Below are 18034 nucleotides of genomic sequence, written 5' to 3' on the forward strand. Positions count from 1 at the left end.
GAGAGAGAAAAGAGAAGAAAAATTATGATTTATTTGTTGGTTTGATGAGTCACCGTTAATTTTTCTAGTGAATTGTTAAATTGAATGTTGGATGATGATACAGCATTCCTTGTTCATCACTTGACCCAATCGGATTAACTAAAGATTGTAGATCATGGAGGGGAATTGCATACTTATTGATGAGACGATGAGATTGTGGTTGATATATATATATATATATATAGAGAGAGAGAGAAAGAAAGAGAGAGAGAGTCATTTTGAGCACAAAGACTGGATGATTATTTTGATCGAGAAAACGTGGAAGGGTTGGGATGATATTTTGAGGGGTAAAGTAGTCTTTTAAAAATGATAGAATTTTTCATTTAATGAATGAGTGAGTGATGTGGTAATTTTGAATCTTAATCGGTGATTAAATTTTCAAGAAGCGTTTCTCCTTTCATATACATACATTGAGAGAAAAAAAAAATAACATAGTTTTAAATTTACATAAGTTATCTTTAATGGTGAAAAGAAGTTGAAAAAAATAAAATATTTCATTAATTGTACATGAATACACGTCATAAAAAAAGTGGAACTTTTTGAGCTTGTTTTAATAATTATTTTTTACAAATACAATTGGTTGAATTAAAATTGTTAAAAAATATTTAAAGAGGCAAAGGTCCCACCGGGAGTCGAACCCAGGTCGCTGGATTCAAAGTCCAGAGTGCTAACCACTACACCATGGAACCAATGCGTTAATTGAAAGCGTTTGTCAAAAGCGGGATATTTAGTTTTATTTTTTCACCCTTTGCCCTATCTACCCTCAAAAACACTTCGCTCTTCTTAATGTCTACTGCTAATCTGCCGTACTAGTATGTCATTGTGAGAAGAAAAGAGGACGACGGCCTCCAAAAACGCATTCCCATTCAACAAGAGTGTGTTCTAATCTCTTGAAAACCTAATTTTATCAACCCAAGCGGTCGATCCACTCGCCGGAACCCTAAACTCGACATAAAGTGCCGGAGTTTATTGACGGTGACAAAGACGATGACGACCATCGCAAAGTGAAGAAGGTCAAGCTCGTCGTTCGTTTGCCCTCTTTCAATCAAATTCATCAGCCAATTCTCACCCACTCAATTCAGTTTATTATGGTTCTAATTCAATGCTTTCGCTAGCGGATCTGGTGAAATATCAGGTGATGAATAAATATATACATATATTTGTTAGCAAATAAACATTCTACTGAACTAGTGATTTTTTTTTTCAATGATTTATTTTGTTTTAGTTAACTTTGGAAATCCCAAAAAGTCTTCTTCTTTCTAATTGTTGCTCTATTAACATTGGTATGACTGAAAGTTGTCATTGCAATATCATTGAGCTTTGTGATGATAATTAGCTGAACATATATATATATATATATATATATATATATATATATATAGCGGGGTGGGGCTAGCAAGCAGTTAACTTCCTCTCCGATGAATGGAAATTTGGATGAATCCACATCAAATAGAGGAATATGAATTATTCTTTTCACATGATAAGAGCATCCTTTTCACAAGAACTTATATTGCCTCTTTAGCTCCTTAGTAATATTTGAGAAGAAGAATTTTATAAACCCTCTCCTAGAATGATTTGGTCGATTCTGAAAATGCCAACAGTGATCAAAGGGACTATAATATTAGGATGCTTCGGTTTTTGACATCTGTCTAGCCTGGTAAAGGAATCTAAAGAAGAGACTTGTAACTTTCATCTGGCTGAACCACAAATGCTACCTTGTGTAGAAATTTGGATCTACATCATAGGTCCAAAAGGGCATCAAATTAGAGTCTTCGAATGCTAACTTAGTTGAAAGATAGTTAACACTTGATATCTTCAGTGCTCTGTAGGACAGGTGTCAATCCCTTCAAGAAAACTAGGACACAAAAAATTGGTGAAAACTTTGATACTGTGACAACAGACATGGAATTGAGGTGGAACTGTGAGGTGCTCCTTGAGAAATATTTGGTGCTGTAGACATAATAAATTGATATCAACTTGTCTAGTGCATTTGATGGCTAACCGGATTTTACCAAGTTTGAGATGCTCCATGAGGGTTAGGTTTATTTAGTTTCTCTGCGTAAGAACTCTGCAGCGTTAACAGGTTGTAATCTGATTGTTGTTAATCTTCTTAATCAATAATGTGATAATTTAAGTCATCACCTTAATGCTCTTGTTGTATAAAAATAATATCCCCTTAAAAGGAGAGTCCCACTGTTTTTAAATTTGTCACACCCCATACCCAAGGGTGTGATTAACAAGGATTTAAAGGAAATAGAACTGCAGTAGTAAAGTTTAAAAGAAAATTGATATATTTTTCTTGAGTCCCACATGCGTGTCAAAATCCAAATAAACCTTTCAGTGTATTCACTAATTGATGCTGAGAATATACCTATTAAAGTACTTATCAAAAAATATATATATATATTTACTTATTTAAGGATTAAATTTAAATTTGTTAATATTTCGAACCATGAAACTTCTACTAAATGAAACCTATGTTGGGTAAAAAAGAGCAACTTCACACTTGGCTTCCTCTAAGATCCTCCATGTCAAAATGACTGCTTCAACTGGGGTCCCTGCAGCATTGACTTTGTGTTATAGTTGAACTATGCTTTCTGCTAATGAGTCAAAGAGGGTAGGCATTTCATTCTGTGGGTAGGTGCTGGTATTTTTTTGTTTGCTGGGGCTTCTGTTTGTTGAATTTTGGGCACATATGATATTATTTTGACATGGTTTGATGCTAGTTAACTATTTAAACTGATTTCATATCATTAAGAAGAACAATAATTTTAGTGAGGATCCTGTTCTTTGCATGTCAGACTGATGTCTTGTCATGTTATTATGTTGACGTATGATGTCTGTAGCTGGTGAACATGCCATAACTTGGATTCTGCAAGCGGCACTTTGTGTACCACCTTTGGTTCTGGAATCACCGAAATTGTGCTCTTACATTTTTATCTCGTCGTATAAATCAAAAGTAGTGAAAACCATTGGAAGGAGGGCATCAAAGCAGTGCACCCTAAACTAATCCTTTTGGCATACTACATCCAGGTTCTTGTTTTGGTAGTGTAAGATGAAAAAAAGAACGTGAATTGTGCACCCTCTTCTTCACCTTTTTGTTCTTAATACGCGGCAAGGGGCACCACTCATCTTTTTCCTTGTCCCTGTTTGTGTCAATGTAACAGTGTTACAGATACCTATTGCTTAGGTCATGGTGGTTATGCTATTACAGTAGGTGCACGATTTTTAAGAAAAATATGTTTCAGTGCTCCTCATTAATTTAGGTATCTTTGATGGAATTCGGTCTCTCTCTCTCTCTCTCTCTCTCTCTCAGGCGCACACGCAGCATACACGTGTGGGCATTGGCCTCCTAGCACCATGAATAAGATTTTTTTTTTTAAACCAGAAGTTTGGAAATTTGGTGTAGGAATTTATTTTCTATGTTATATAATAAGTAAAGCTACCTCTCGATACTTTTGCAGTACTTTCTTTTTCTTTCTTTGATATCTGTCCTTGAATACATGCTGAAGAATTGTTTATGTAATTTTCTACAGGAGAAGAGTAGTTGCCAGCTGTAGGAAGGCTTTCGTTTGTGCTTCCAGTGATAGGGTAGAGGTGGTTGATTTTCTGTTTGCATTTTTGAGTTTGCAAATAACAGCAATCCTAAATATTTAGTTCATTGGCTTGGGTGTCATAATTTTAACCACATGGACACCGAAAAACAAGCAGAGACAACCTTAAATGAGGTGGGAAGCTCAGAGTGGTCTGACACAAACAACTCAAATGTTGTAGCGCGGGTCAGGAAGTTGCTGTTTCACCGGATGCTGGTGGGGGTAAATGATGGTCGGTTCTTCTTAGGCATGTTCTACTGCATGGATAAGCAAGGGAACATCATTCTCCAAGATGCAGTAGAGTACCGTAGCATGCGACGCTCCTCTCCTTCTCCAATGGAACAGCGGGGCCTTGGTCTCATTCTCATCCCTCGCTCTTGCCGGACATCTTGTCACGTGGATTGCTCCATTGAAGAGCAATTGTCACTGCTGTCACTTCAGGACTACCAGCAGTATCAGTTCCCAAGTGAATCAATTAAGACACCTCCCTGATTCACTATTATACAGTTATTGTTCTCAAATTATATACGTACTTGTTAGTGTTATTGCTTCAGGAAGAGTAAAAACAGTGTAGCTACCATCAACATTGTGCTTGAAATCTTTTGAGCATAATGAAACTACTTTTTTGAGAAAGAAAACAGAATAGTGACAATGGAATTGTTTATCTTGTGGTTGTTTATCCTGTTTAGTACGTTGAAATGATATGTCTACATTATGGTCGGACGATGAGAACTCTTATCCATCTATATTTTTGTTTGTTACTGAAAAGATTGGATCCTACTTATCAAGTTATACAGTTTGAAAAAAGACCCATCTTATTGATTTTGATTGCAATTGTAAAAAGTTTGTTTAAAAACAATTCTTGTGTATATCATTTGAGTTGTTGAGTTTGTTTTGCTTTACATTCAGTCAAATGCTAGCTAAAAAATAACACATACAATGCCACTTTAAGCGGATGCATCTTGTTTATCAACCACAGCCCACTGTTTACCTCATAAAATGATCCTAACATGAGGAGCTTGTGATTGTTGATCCTCTGTTGTGGTGCTTCAATAATACAAGTACTTGCGGAAGATCTCAGGAATTCTCAGAGAAGTCAGCTGGTTCTGGACATTAACCCTGTTCGGAGATCAATCCTGATCTTGATACACACAGGAACACCCATCAGTGGTTCTCTGGTTATACTTGAATATACTGATGAATACTCGTGACTGTATACAGTCTGCATATTAGTCCACATGGAGCATGTTTACCTTCACTCCAGCACAATATCATATTCCAATTATTATAAATCTTGCATAATTTCTGCATAAAACTTGATTTCTTTTGAAAGCCTCAAGAGGTTTGTGTTCTTTTCTTAGGGGGAAGAAAGAGGGAAAAAAAAAAGGTTTTGACATAGTCACATAAAATGAAAAATAAAATTAAAGAGAAAACTAAAGCAAGGCCTGCAAAATTTGGAAATCTATTACTGTTAAAATTAGCATGAAATAGATGAGTCGAACTATGACAATGACTCCTTTGCTGCAGAGCTATCCTCACAAAAATCCATTCACGATCAACTCATTTACCTAACAAATATATATATAATGGCATCCGTAGAAGAAGAAAAGAAAACATAACATAGTAGCATCAACTGAACTAGTTTCTTTTCCCCCCTCTTTTACACAGTATCTAGAACCAAATTCATCCCCATATTTTGGCATCCAATCACTAAATTTATACAAAGTCCAGAATGGACAACATCAAATGCTTAGTACCAAAAACAAGACTTGATTATGCATATCGCGCTAATATCTTATCTATTATGCACCCAAGATCATCAGAAAGCTTGAGAAAAAGTTAAAAGAGTTGAACATCAATGTTTCCTTCATTTCTTACCCTTCTTCATGTAAAACATTGACCTTGCCCCCAGTTCTATTCATTGGAGAAAATCACCTTTAATCATAGGATGAGTGCCAACAGAAGCATATGGTCAATCTGACTGACCGAAGTAACTAATACCTCTCACTGTAAGGTGTTCCGTAAACAATAAGGTTTGGAATAGTCCGCACAACAGTGTCAATTGGAATGGCAAAGTTGACACCAGAGGATACTCCTGTCCCTGCATCACAATGGAAATGAAGTGCAATTAAAACTTCAAAATGTATCTGTTAGCTACCTTTGGTTTTTCCTTGTTTCCGTTTCCTTATTAATATCTGGGCAAAAAAATTGGAAGAAATTTGAAACTCCAAACACTTGTGGCTCTCAATCTAAAAGCAACACTATGAATGTGCTGCTCATATAGTACCCATAACACCAGATGATAAAAAAATCTACAAGACTCTTTCTTTTCTCCAATTGCATGCAGAAAGTTTGAAATTTAGTATTGAGGCTAGGGCAAACGTGATGGTAATGATTGCAGGTTTTCATCTCTTGCACAGTTGCAGAAAATCTATAATTCCGTAAAATACATTAAAAAAATAGAATAAAGAAAATAAAGCTTTACCTTTGCGAGTGAAAGTGGCCGTATTAACCCCAATAACATGACCATGTGAATCAATCAAGGGGCCGCCTGAATTTCCTGCAGAAATTTCTATGCATCAAAACCTAAGACTTTTAGCTTCTGAATTTCTTCTAAAGGATGCTAGTCTAACAGAACTTCAAATGACAGAGCATAGTATTTCTAGCATGATCTTGAACAATAATTTTCCTACATTGAAGTTAGTGAAGTGCAACACGTATATGTTAATTCAGCAGCTGTTTGCTAAAGGATTGTTCATTTGATAACAGAGTGATCTTCACATCACTCAAATTGAAGAATTGCTACAGAGGCTATACAAAAATGCAATGATGGATTGAATAGAAGGTATTTAGATCCATTAGGTTCTTCGCGTTTCCATCATGTCTTTCCTACTGTCTACAGAAATGCAAAAATAAATTTGCAAGGAAGTTGAAATTTACCAGCATTAATAGCAGCATCTGTTTGTATAGCTCCACGGATGGCTCTTCCATTTGGTGAGGGTATATCCCTGCCTAATCCACTGACTACCTGATAGTAGATTATACATTAGACCAGTTTCATTCTCCTGAGTACTTGTTAATTTACCATCTCACATTGAAGCAGGTAATGTTTGCTGTGCTGTTGAAACTGAATTAAGCAGTTTATTCCCCATCAAAAACCAAGCCTAAGACAAACTATTCTTGAAAAAAAAAATTTAATTTCTCATTTGAGTAATCATAACACTCCAATACATGATTTTGTGTGTGAGATATTTTTCTATTGATAAAAGAAAATACCTACAACTGCTACTATAAAATTTAGTGATGGGCACAAGGAGCTGCAACTTGCTTTGGCCTAATAATGCAATGTACAACATATACTCATTATATTGAGAAGGTACCCCTATTGTTAGAGTGTCCTCATATCCATAAGGATTTCCAATGGCAAAGCAGCTCTGACCCACACGTAAATCACTGGACGTACCGAGAATGACTGGCTTTAATTCATTCCCTTCAACATCAACCTGCAAACAGCTCTAGGTCAAGGATTTTTTTATACATTTCTATATTTATACAGAAATTAACATAATGTAAGATGCTAACATGTACAAGTAATAAATTAAAAAAGGCTATACGGTAAACCATAAACAGTGTCTGAGTCAGTAGGTGATGCATATAATATAGAAAGGGTATGTGAGGCTTCTCTTTAAGACTACTTAAATATGCCAACACGTGTATGCGAGGCTTCTCTTTAAGCCAATTAGTCCATCATCATCTACACACAAAAATTAGGGTAGTTTGTGCAGAACAGCAACTAATACTGGGTTTTTTTGTCAGGATTGATATAAAGTTGCTATAACGCTCATAGATTACTAAAATAATAAGGATAAGAACCAAATTCAGAGTTCGTGACGCTCAGATGTTCTGCTGTGGAGAATGATCAGGAAGGATATGCTTTTGCTCAAATTAGAAGTCATACAGAAATGACACTACATGCATAAGCAAGTGTTCTGCAGAATAGTCGCTTTTTTCGTTCTGTATGTGCTCCTTTTGTTTGAATCAAGTTGAACTCATTAAAGCAACAAGTATTTATTTTTTTCAATATAGAATTAGCTTGGCAAGTGTTAAAGCAACAACTGCTTCAGAAAGTCTCATTTGCAGCTATTACAAGCCCTGGACAGGATTCTGTACAATGAGAACAGAAGAAATCGAAAGGGATTCACCAAGAACTTTGCTTTGGTACTTCATGAAGTGATCACCAAGGTTAAGTACCTAGGGAAGGATGCCAAAGCACTAAACTGTATTGAGATGCAAGACCTGGCAAGGGAAGCACACTTTTAAACAAAAACAATGGCCACTCAGGAGAAGGCCCTTCCAGTCTTGAGATCCCCCTTACTCTTTTGACCGATATCTATAACCACCTACTAGCGGAGGGGAGGACGGACAGGAAAGCAAACTCAGTCAGCGAGATAGGAGCACTTGATTTGTTAAGGGATCTCCTCTATCTAGCTTTCTCTAAACCGACAGGAGCTACCATTAAGAAAAGGAATAGAGCTATGGGTTGTAATTCATTATTTATTTCTCTAACCTATCTTACTAATAATAAAAAAGGGGAAGAACGCTACAATCCAATCTATTCCATTCTGTTCTTCTCCTTGCTATTCTTACTTTATAGTACCATGGGAAGACATTAAAAGAAAGCCATATGAGTCAATTCCCAATAGGCAAAGAAACACACAGGACGATCTAGGAGATACAACTAAAGGTACTTACATATCTAGAGCTAATCATAGGATGGAAGCTAGAGTCTGCCTGGTATGAAATCCAATTGTATTTGAGGAATTGAGTATTTGTCAGTAATTGAAGAAGACAAATCCAAACATGGTGCAGAAAAACCAAATTGCTAGAAATGGAATATGCATCCGGAACATGTTTTTCTCGGTCATCCAAGGGAACCACAACATTGCAACCCAAAACATTATTTTTGTGAGAAGCCCTTTAAAATGGCCTGTAATAGAGTCTACAACACTAGCCCCATGATTCCATGAAGAGTGGACAATTTCTACAAGAAATGTTTTTGTTCTACTGCATGTAAAAAATGACACTATTTTGATGCTCCTAGAAAATGATAAACACAATTCAAACATGTCTAGAAAAATTTCCAAAAGAATTCAATATCGTATATATGCCAGAGCATATAATTAAGCCAAATATAATAGGATAAATGGGCTGTGATAAAAATTAAAAATAAACAGGAAAAGAGAATTCATGGGGCAGACCCCATTCGTATGGGATTAAGGAAATGATGATGTATGCCAAAATAAGTGAAGCATGCAATGGACAATATAGAAAAGTAATACAGTTGTAAATAATTAAACACAATAAAGAAGTACTGATAGGTGTGTTCTTTGACTTCTTTGATCTTTTTCTTGATTTCAGCCGTTTATTCAGTCAATTCACAGTTACAGACGAGACGAAAGGACTTCTTTTGGATATTGCTTCGGGTTCCAATATATGAAATTATTAATGTCAAATTTTGAATTAATCAATCAACATTATATACTTGTCCCATACAAAATATACATCAAATATGGATTTATATATTTCCATATCCTCCCCATATCCAGTCCTGCTTTTTTCAACCTCTCTCTCTCATGTTATTTTAGTATTTTAGTTAAATGGGTGATAAATAAAGAAACTGATCCTGCTTTCAAAAACCCATTAAGGTTCTGTTTCATATTAGTGATTGGTTCAACATATAAAGAAATTCAGAGTTACTAGTTTACAATAGCATAGAAATGATCTAACTTTTTTTAGAATCAACTGTGTGAAAGTATGCAAAGCATACCTTGTTTAGATCTATAAAGAATGAAAAACAAAGAAATTCAGAGCTAGTTTCAATTATATACCTTCAGAACAGCCAGATCGTATGCTGGATCAAAACCAATAATCTTTGCTTCCCTCCAAAAGCTGTTGCCTCCTGCATCCTCTAGAAACACCTGTAAAAGAAAAGCACCTAATATTTTATTGCTATTTATCAAGCCATACTGAATGAAGAATGATCATGAGTTATCCACAGATCCATTCTTTTTTTTTGAAAGGGTATCTAAACATCCAGTTCATTGACCAGATAAAATAGAATGAAGGAGAAGGAAATAGAAAGTGATGGAAATAACAAATAAGAACAGAACCTTACAACGTTGTAGTCCACTGTTATCTGTGGCCAATTTGGCAACAACATGATAATTAGTGACCTGTCATACATAAAAAAGTTTCACTTAAAAATTTTAGAGTACACACCTCAAACCTACTAGAAGGATCAAACATAAAATAAATTTTTGTTTTAAAAAAAGGAAATGTAGTAAATTTTGATAGAAGTTTGGACATGGGTATCTTATAAAGGCAACAATTGCTAAAATATCACATTTGGAATTTGCAAAGAAGTTATTCCCTGTAAATTTATTAAAATAGAGTAAAAATAGAACCACATAGTGAAGACAAAGGACACCGAAAGAAAAGGGTAATCATGATCCAAAGTAACAACAGTTCTCATTATAGAAAAAATATCATTTTAATTTTGTGGAATATATAATGTATAAAAAGCATTAAAGCTCAAATGGTACTAAAAAAAATTGTAATCAATTGCAAGAATGACCAAAATCTATAGATAAAAGCTAAACCAAATACATACTTATGAAGATTTTTGATGATTTAAACATATAGTCAAGGAAACATTTGCACATAAATAAAATTTTTATTTATTTATTTAAAAGGTACATATAAATAAACTTATAATTTCAAATCTCTTATAAACAATTTTATGTTTCACAACCCAAAGTATTGCACAAATTTCTTGACCTGAAAAGATGGATATGAACAAATCATGCATGTTAGGGAGATTCAGTCTTGAACTCAGGAAAGAATGAAGTGAATCATCACTGCTAATTTTAGAGATCAAAGCACTACAGAAAGAAAAACTAAGCAAGATAAGTGTCTGTATATAACAATGCTTGAGGAATTTGAGCATGTATTTCAAAAAGGAAATGCCTACAATGTGACCAAATTTATCCCAAATGAAACCGGAACCTGTCCCTTCAACTTTTGCATTTTCATCTCCAGTCACGGTAACCTCGTTTGAGCTTTTGGGGCTTTTTAATAATTCAAGGTCTTTAATGAAGACAACAGATGGTGAAGTTTCCTACAGTCAATTTGGAAAGATCTGTTAGTACTTAGCATAAAACTGCAAGCATATCCATCCATGGCAAAGAAAGAAGATGTATCACATTCACTAGCATTGTTACCCTTGCCCTCCCCTTCCCTCAACAAAAAACAAGAGAAAATGAATATATAAATAAGTGTTTGTAGAAAAAAAGGAACTTTGAATATTTAACCCTATGATAGATAAGAAGAGTGAAGCAAGATGATAGGATCACAGACTTCGTAATATCATCACGTGAAAGTTTTTAGCAGGATGTACTTGTCCAGATATCTCTGGTAGGCAAAAAGATGCTCTTGTTGAGAGTTGAACTCAAGACCTCCCGCTTACTAAACGGGTGCTCTAACCAACTGAGCTACAAGAGCTCTTCCAAGAAGAAAAGTTCAACACTTTATCATTTAATTAACAAGTATTCTTAGACAATAGTAATTCTATTACGAAGAGCCAAAAAAGAAGACCAGATCGGAATCGGATGCATGTAGGCCATAATAGTTCGGTATCCCAAGGAAGAAACTTCTCTGACCCTAAAATAATCTCAGTGGCTCATAAGCATGACAAAGTTTAACTTCACGAATGAGTAATTAAGATAAAGTTAGAGGTATGAACACACTTCTTCCAGATAAGAAAATTTTCTAAATTGCTTCCTCCTAAATAATTTGGAAAGCAACTCTTAACAACTCACTTTTGCTTTGTGAGAAAGTGAAAAATAAAGTACAAACTTATTTTTCTTTTGGCGTTTAGAAAACTGATCCTGATAAAGTGAAAATAGAACCAGAAACCTCCATAATGTTGCCGTTCTCATAGTACAATACTAAAGGTATTTTGTTGAAACAATTTTTCCATTTTTCTTTGACATTCTTAAATATTGCTACCAATTTATGTTCTTAAGAAGCCAATATTGAGAAAATACTCTAGACATAGCCAACTTCATCCAGCATGCGTTGTGCAAAGTTTTTCAGTTACTTATTAGCTACCTCATCTATCAGAGAAAGCATATTTGTTTTCCTGATTTCCTTTTACTCCAAAGTAAATGTAGGCTTAAATTAAATTAATTACAAAATGTAAAATAAAATTTTAGGTGGAATTGATTCTTTCTTAAAGCTGCTCCTCGATACAAAATGATAAACCAATTATTATTGTAAACAAAATCCTCAAATCATCCCCAAATTCAGTCCCTTTTTTTTCTTCTTAAAAGTAATGAACGAAACTCAACTATATCCCCTAGCTTGATGCATAAAAGAATTAGTCTTCTGTAATACATGAGTTATGATAATATTTCTAACGGTAATACCTGTTTTTTTTATGTGATTATAAACATGCATTGCTTTAATTACTAGAAATTTCATCTTATATCTCATCCAAACTATTCAGAGTGTTTACCCAGATCACTTCCAAAATAAAAGTTATCCAAATGCCAAACAATTCCCTTTTTTATAACTGAAAATTTTATTACTAAATTTAGAGTTGTGCCAAAAAGTTAAAGCAGCTTAATTTTTAGTTTGGAAAAATTTAGGCAATTCAAATTAAAAAATTTTGAACTACTTTCAATGAGTATTTTTTGTACTCAATGAGATGTTATGTCTATCTAACTTTAGAATTAGAAACCCATTAAGTGGATTTTATATTCTTAAACAGGAGATACGTGTGCATTACCATATCTCCTTAATGAATGAATCACTGAAATTTTCAGTTTTCAGCACTTGATAAAATTATTAAACACCTCTAAAACAAAATTGCCTCATTATTTATACAAGATATGGAGTGCATAAACTGACTCTAGGAACAAAATGTAAAACGAATGATTAAGCTAAGCTATGTTTATTCAAAAAGTATATTAAAATATGTGCCAATAACATAAATTTAGCCCCAAAAAAACAATGTACCTGTTTTTATCAATTTCTTCCAATCACAGATTAGAAGCTAAAATGAGCCATAATTGAAAAAGAAAAGAAAAATAAATAATGATCCAACAACACTTTCCCCTTAACCCACTAAATACCCACCTTTATTGTTTTATTACAGAGTGAAATGAACACTACTTGGGTTGAGAAGAATAAGAAGAAAATTAGAATAGTAAATAGTAAAGTAGTGTGTGTTCGTGGCATGCATACACACACACACACACATATATATATATATTGAAAGAGAAGAGAGAGACCTGGAAGAGGTTAACGATGCGATCTTCATCTTTGTCAAATTCATCTTGTTGTGGCTGGGCAATCGCAGAATGAAATGAAGAAAGTGTTGAATTTGGTAGAGATTGGAGAAACCATGTGAAAACAGAGGCAGTAAAGACTATACTTTTTCGTCGTGAAATGACAAAACTCTTACTAGATGATGAATGAGATTTGGGTGGAATTAGAGTTGGGATGGGTTGCAGACAACTCCACACCATCACCATGACTTTCCAATCTTTCAAAAGTGTTTTAAAATTGTTTTTATTTTTTATGAATTATTGTGGATAAAGTTTGGCATGTAGATACGTGGCTCAAGGTTATTGGATGTTCTTGGACTTCCTATTTTTAAGACCTTTCATTACATCGGTTTTCAGACGCCACTAAAAAATAATTAAGTAATAATAATAAAAATACCTTTTTAAAAAGAAAAAAAAAAATCTTGTAAAAACTGGTAAACCATTTTTTTTTTTTTTATAATCATTCTCATTACTGATGTTGTATTGTTATGCAACAGCATTGCATCCTTTATGCAATAACAGTGTTTTCTTTTAACCTTTTTTTTTTTTTTTTTTCAAATTTTCTTTTAACGTTGAGTTGTATAGATTTTGTCCTTAGAATGTCAGGTATGAGAAAATATTTTATTTATCTTTGTTGTGAAAGGTTATATATATATATATATAATTTATTTTTTGACTTGGCACAGGTTAAAAGCTCAAAAACAATACAAACTCTATTACTGGGCTAGTACTATACCTGGGTGAAACGATGAAAGGTTGTATATTTGTAAGCAAAAATGTGATGCAAGTGTCACGAATAGAAACCTGATAACTTCCTATTAATGCTCGAATATGTATTTGTGTGACCAAGATTTTTTTTCCTTCCCTTTACAAATTGTTGTTAATTTAAATGAAAATCTATTTTAGGAAGAAAAAAAATGAAAATAATTTTTAAGCCGCTAGTAATTTGCTAAATTCAAAACTTTTGATTGAGCATATATGCAAAAATATAACAAAGTGGCAATCAAAAGTTAAAGGTAAAACAATTCAGTTTGACACTTCAATATTATGACTCAATTTAAATATAAGAGCAAATAAATGAGTGCACGTAATAACTAGATGAATCATGAATGTGGCCAATACGGGGAAAAAATATTGAGCTGTTGAGGTAAATTATTTTTATTTTTTTATTTATTTATTTTTCATTCTCATTACTTATGTTATATTGTTATGCAACAGCATTGCATCCTTTATGCAATAACAATGTTTTCTTTTAAACTTTTTTCATTTTTTTTTTTATATTTTTTTTTATTCAAAATTTCTTTTAACGTTGAGTTGTATGGATTTTGTCCTTAGAATGTCAGGTATGAGAAAATGTTTCATTTATCTTTGTTGTGAAAGGTTATATATATATATATATATATAATTTTATTTTATTTTTGACTTTGCGCATGCTAAGAGCCCCAAAACAATACATACTCTATCACTGGTTAGTAGTGTACATGCGTGAAATGTTATATTAAAAGGTTGTATATTTGTAAGCAAAAACGTGATGCAATCATGCAAGTGTGTAAAAGCTCGTGGTTGAACCTCTAAGAACTAACTCTTAACTCTTAACATTCTTGCCTTGAAAATATATATATATATATATATATATATATATATATATAGAAAAACGTGATAGTTTCCTATTAATGCTTGAATTTCTTTTGTATTTGTGTGACCGAGATTTTTTTTTCTTCCCTTTACAAAATTCTTGTTAATTTAAATGAAAAACTATTTTAGGAAAAAAAAAATGAAAAATAATTTTAAGCAGCTGGTAATTTTCTAAATCCAAAACTTTTGATTGAGCATATATGCAAAAATATAAAGAAGTGACAATCAAAAGTAAAAGGTGAAACAATTCAGTTTGACACTTCAATATTATGACTCAATTTAAATATAAGAGCAAAGAAATGAGTGCATATAATAACTAGATAAATCATAAATGTGGCCAATAGAGGGAAAAAATATTGAGCTGCCGAGGTTGAATAAGTGGCCAATTCAAGAAAAAATATATATTCAAAATTGAAGAGAAAACACTAAAAGCCAATTTAAATATTTTGATGGCAGAAATTTTGTTGAACTTTTTGGTAAATTTGGAAAGTGGATGAAACTCGAAAAAATAAAAAATGACATGGGCTGGGCTTGGGCAGCTCGGCTCAGGCTTAAGGCAGACTAGGCTCGGGCTGAAGATTTTTTATATGGGCTTAGCCCGAGATGAGTGCCAAACCTACCCAATCTACCCAGTTGCAACCCTAATTTAAGGTATTCTTATTGTCAAAGCAAAAGCTAATCTGTATTTGATTTGTTAAATCATTCTCTTCACTAACAATAATTTATTAGCTAATAATTCTACCACACAGAAGATCCATTTGTTTGCTTTGGGTTTCATCCATATCAACCTAAGCCCAGCCCAAATTGAATTCGGGCTCAAAATATATAGCTCAGTTCTAAACCGAAATTAGAAAAATATTGCCCAAGCCCACAAAATTTCGGACTGAACTCGGGTTATTTTGGGTTGGGCCCGCTCAAGTTGCAGCCCTACCTTAAACCTATGAGTTCATAGGTGCTCTAGACTCAGCTGGAGTGTAACATATGTTTCATGGCTCACTTTGTTAAGCCTAAAGTTGAGTTTGGGCTAGTCCCATGGCTAACTTTGTTAGGCCTAAAATAATAAAGGAGAGGATTAATTGTCTGGTCTAATTATATTTGCATGGGCAGGTCTAGGCCTTGTTTTTCAGGCCGGCTTGGTCCTGACATGATTGGGCCGGACATGGAGAAAAGTATATGACATATATGTCACACATGGTGGGCCAGGCTGATTTACCCACCTAGGGCTTGTGCAGCTGTGCTGCTTATGTTCTATCTAGTCTCCCCCTATAAAACTATGCGCATGTATGTGTCTTTCTCTCGTAACTAATCAACAATAATAAGGATTTAAGTATTGTCCATAACTATATATATATATATATATATATATATATATATTTTTGTGTTACAACTTACAAGTTTATAGTGTGAGCTTGTATGTGATTATTGTTCTGAAACTACTTTGCAGAGCGTATAAACTGAATATCGAATAAGGAGCTATCATTAGAATGAGGAAGAAGGTGAGTTCTATTCCAAACGCCAGCAATAATTGACTGCTGTTAGGGGAAAATTAATTCTTCTCAATAATTTTTAATTTTTTTAAGTTCAAATTTCATTTGTTAACTATCTTGCTTTTTTTTAATTCCACCCAGATGGGTGGTTGAGGTTTGAGTCCTATTGTCTAACTCCTAACAGTGCTTATTTCTTAGGCACTGTTTCATAAAACTGAAAATTTTAGAAGTGCTTGTAAGATTGTAAGTGAGAGTTAAAAGTTAGATTTTTTTTTTTTCAAATTTTAACTTATATGATATGTGAAGTTACAGTATTCCTAAATACAACATTAATATATTTGGAATTAAAAATATATAGTGAATTGAATTATCAAACAATATTTTACATATTAAAAGAAAAATCGTTGTTTATATGACCTATGGTAAACTCTAATGATGTTGTTTAATTTTGGACAATCAAGTCAGGATTCCTTGAAAAGGAACATTTTTATTTTTATTTTTTTAACATAGGGAGTATATAAAATTAAAATATCTGTCAAAATTTTTAAGTTTTATATATTTTAAATTGCTAAAGGTCACATGCCATCAGTATTAGTACCATATCAGATCAATGAGCATTAATTTGGAGAAAACTCCTTGTTAACGTGTGAAAGCAAGTATCTATGTATTACTTTCCAAAAAGCAGGTATCTTTATGTACCAAGTTTGAAAGTAGATGTGACCATTTCTTAGATGGTTTGTTGCATCTCATCCCCATTTGAAGGCTCAAGGTTTTTTCCATCAGATTATAAGTTGACAAATGGAAAGTATGAGTAAAAGTGCAATATCATTTGACCCGGAATGCCAACGTGTCTTACTCTTTCCCTAATTGATTAAATCACAGTCGTAATTTTCATGTGTGTCCTATCACTTGTTTGGCCACAAGACATTGATTTTCATATATTCAAAGTACCTTTCCTATGGTCGGTCCATGCAAGAGTTATGTGGAACTAAAAGTATCTTTCCTACCTCAATGTAAAGCATTGAGAATCATAAAGGAATAAAGCGAGACATATCAATATAATGGGAGACGTGGCTCTTCGTTTAAAGTTGTTAGGGCGCTTGTTCATTTATTTAAAAGTTTAAATTATTAGGTAGTGCAACATATTCACTTATTTATATCCAATTATTTTTTTATCCGAATCTGATGTGGGACAAATGACCTTGTTACATCTTAGTTCAGTCAGCCGGTTATGATGCTAGTTAGGCTAGTTATTTTTATATTTTAATTTGTTTTAATTTTAATTTGTTGTGTGAAGCCTGTTATGTGTCCAGCTCCACACGACCTACCTTCTCTGTCAAACAAGGCTTCGGCTTGCTACAAAATAACGATCCTATATACTCTAAAGAAGAGAGTTTTGTGACGAGTGACTTTTGACAAAGAAAAGTGGATTTTAATTAAAAGGACAATTTATAATATGAAAACAATTCAAACTATTTATTTATTTATTCATTCCACACGGCTTGGAGTACTGAATCATACAATATGAACTAATTAATATTCATTGGTTTATCTGCGGTAATTGATAGGTTGTAAACAAATTTTGTTAAACCAAAAAATAATCAGAGAATGACTTCTAAACTATCCATTTGGATAGCAATTATCCAATAAATATCTTATATGAGTCACAAGTGTGTCTTCAAGAGACTTATTGTTGCTAATAATAATCAAATTGCCAAGGTCTCTTTCATGACCGCCCTATGCGTGCCAAGTGCCAAGTTATAATGGGTATGACCATGTCCAACTGCTTTCTTCGCGCTTAAGAATGCGAAGTGATGTTGAAATTAACTGTAGACAAATGTTCTCACCCTCTTTTTTTATTTTTTTTTTGTTTTGGTCCCCTAAATTCATC

The 18034-nt window shown here is 33.5% G+C and overlaps 2 protein-coding genes and 2 non-coding genes across 4 annotated transcripts; 1 reads left to right on the forward strand and 3 right to left on the reverse strand.

Moving 5' to 3' along the window:
* Positions 1 to 656: 656 nt before the first annotated feature.
* Positions 657 to 728, reverse strand: TRNAQ-UUG (transfer RNA glutamine (anticodon UUG)). Its single transcript has one exon. It is a non-coding gene; the product is annotated as a tRNA-Gln (tRNA).
* Positions 729 to 775: 47 nt separating this feature from the next.
* LOC132313963 (uncharacterized) lies at positions 776 to 4412 on the forward strand. Its single transcript, XM_059812897.1, has 2 exons — positions 776 to 1174; positions 3576 to 4412. The coding sequence occupies exon 2, from the start codon at positions 3729 to 3731 to the stop codon at positions 4122 to 4124; it is 396 nt and encodes a 131-aa protein (XP_059668880.1). The 5' UTR covers positions 776 to 1174; positions 3576 to 3728; the 3' UTR covers positions 4125 to 4412.
* A 783-nt stretch (positions 4413 to 5195) lies between these two features.
* LOC132313954 (protease Do-like 5, chloroplastic) lies at positions 5196 to 13254 on the reverse strand. Its single transcript, XM_059812889.1, has 8 exons — positions 12986 to 13254; positions 10663 to 10809; positions 9803 to 9865; positions 9521 to 9610; positions 7013 to 7135; positions 6573 to 6660; positions 6118 to 6192; positions 5196 to 5733 (listed from the first exon to the last, which is right to left on the reverse strand). The coding sequence occupies exons 1-8, from the start codon at positions 13226 to 13228 to the stop codon at positions 5627 to 5629; spliced, it is 936 nt and encodes a 311-aa protein (XP_059668872.1). The 5' UTR covers positions 13229 to 13254; the 3' UTR covers positions 5196 to 5626.
* TRNAT-AGU (transfer RNA threonine (anticodon AGU)) lies at positions 11119 to 11192 on the reverse strand. Its single transcript has one exon. It is a non-coding gene; the product is annotated as a tRNA-Thr (tRNA).
* Positions 13255 to 18034: the final 4780 nt, after the last annotated feature.

This window comes from Cornus florida, unplaced genomic scaffold, assembly GCF_030987335.1.
Source record: "Cornus florida cultivar Cherokee Brave unplaced genomic scaffold, ASM3098733v1 CherokeeBrave_3.0.0_Hap2_Chr01, whole genome shotgun sequence".
In the NCBI taxonomy this organism is placed as follows: Eukaryota; Viridiplantae; Streptophyta; class Magnoliopsida; order Cornales; family Cornaceae; genus Cornus; species Cornus florida.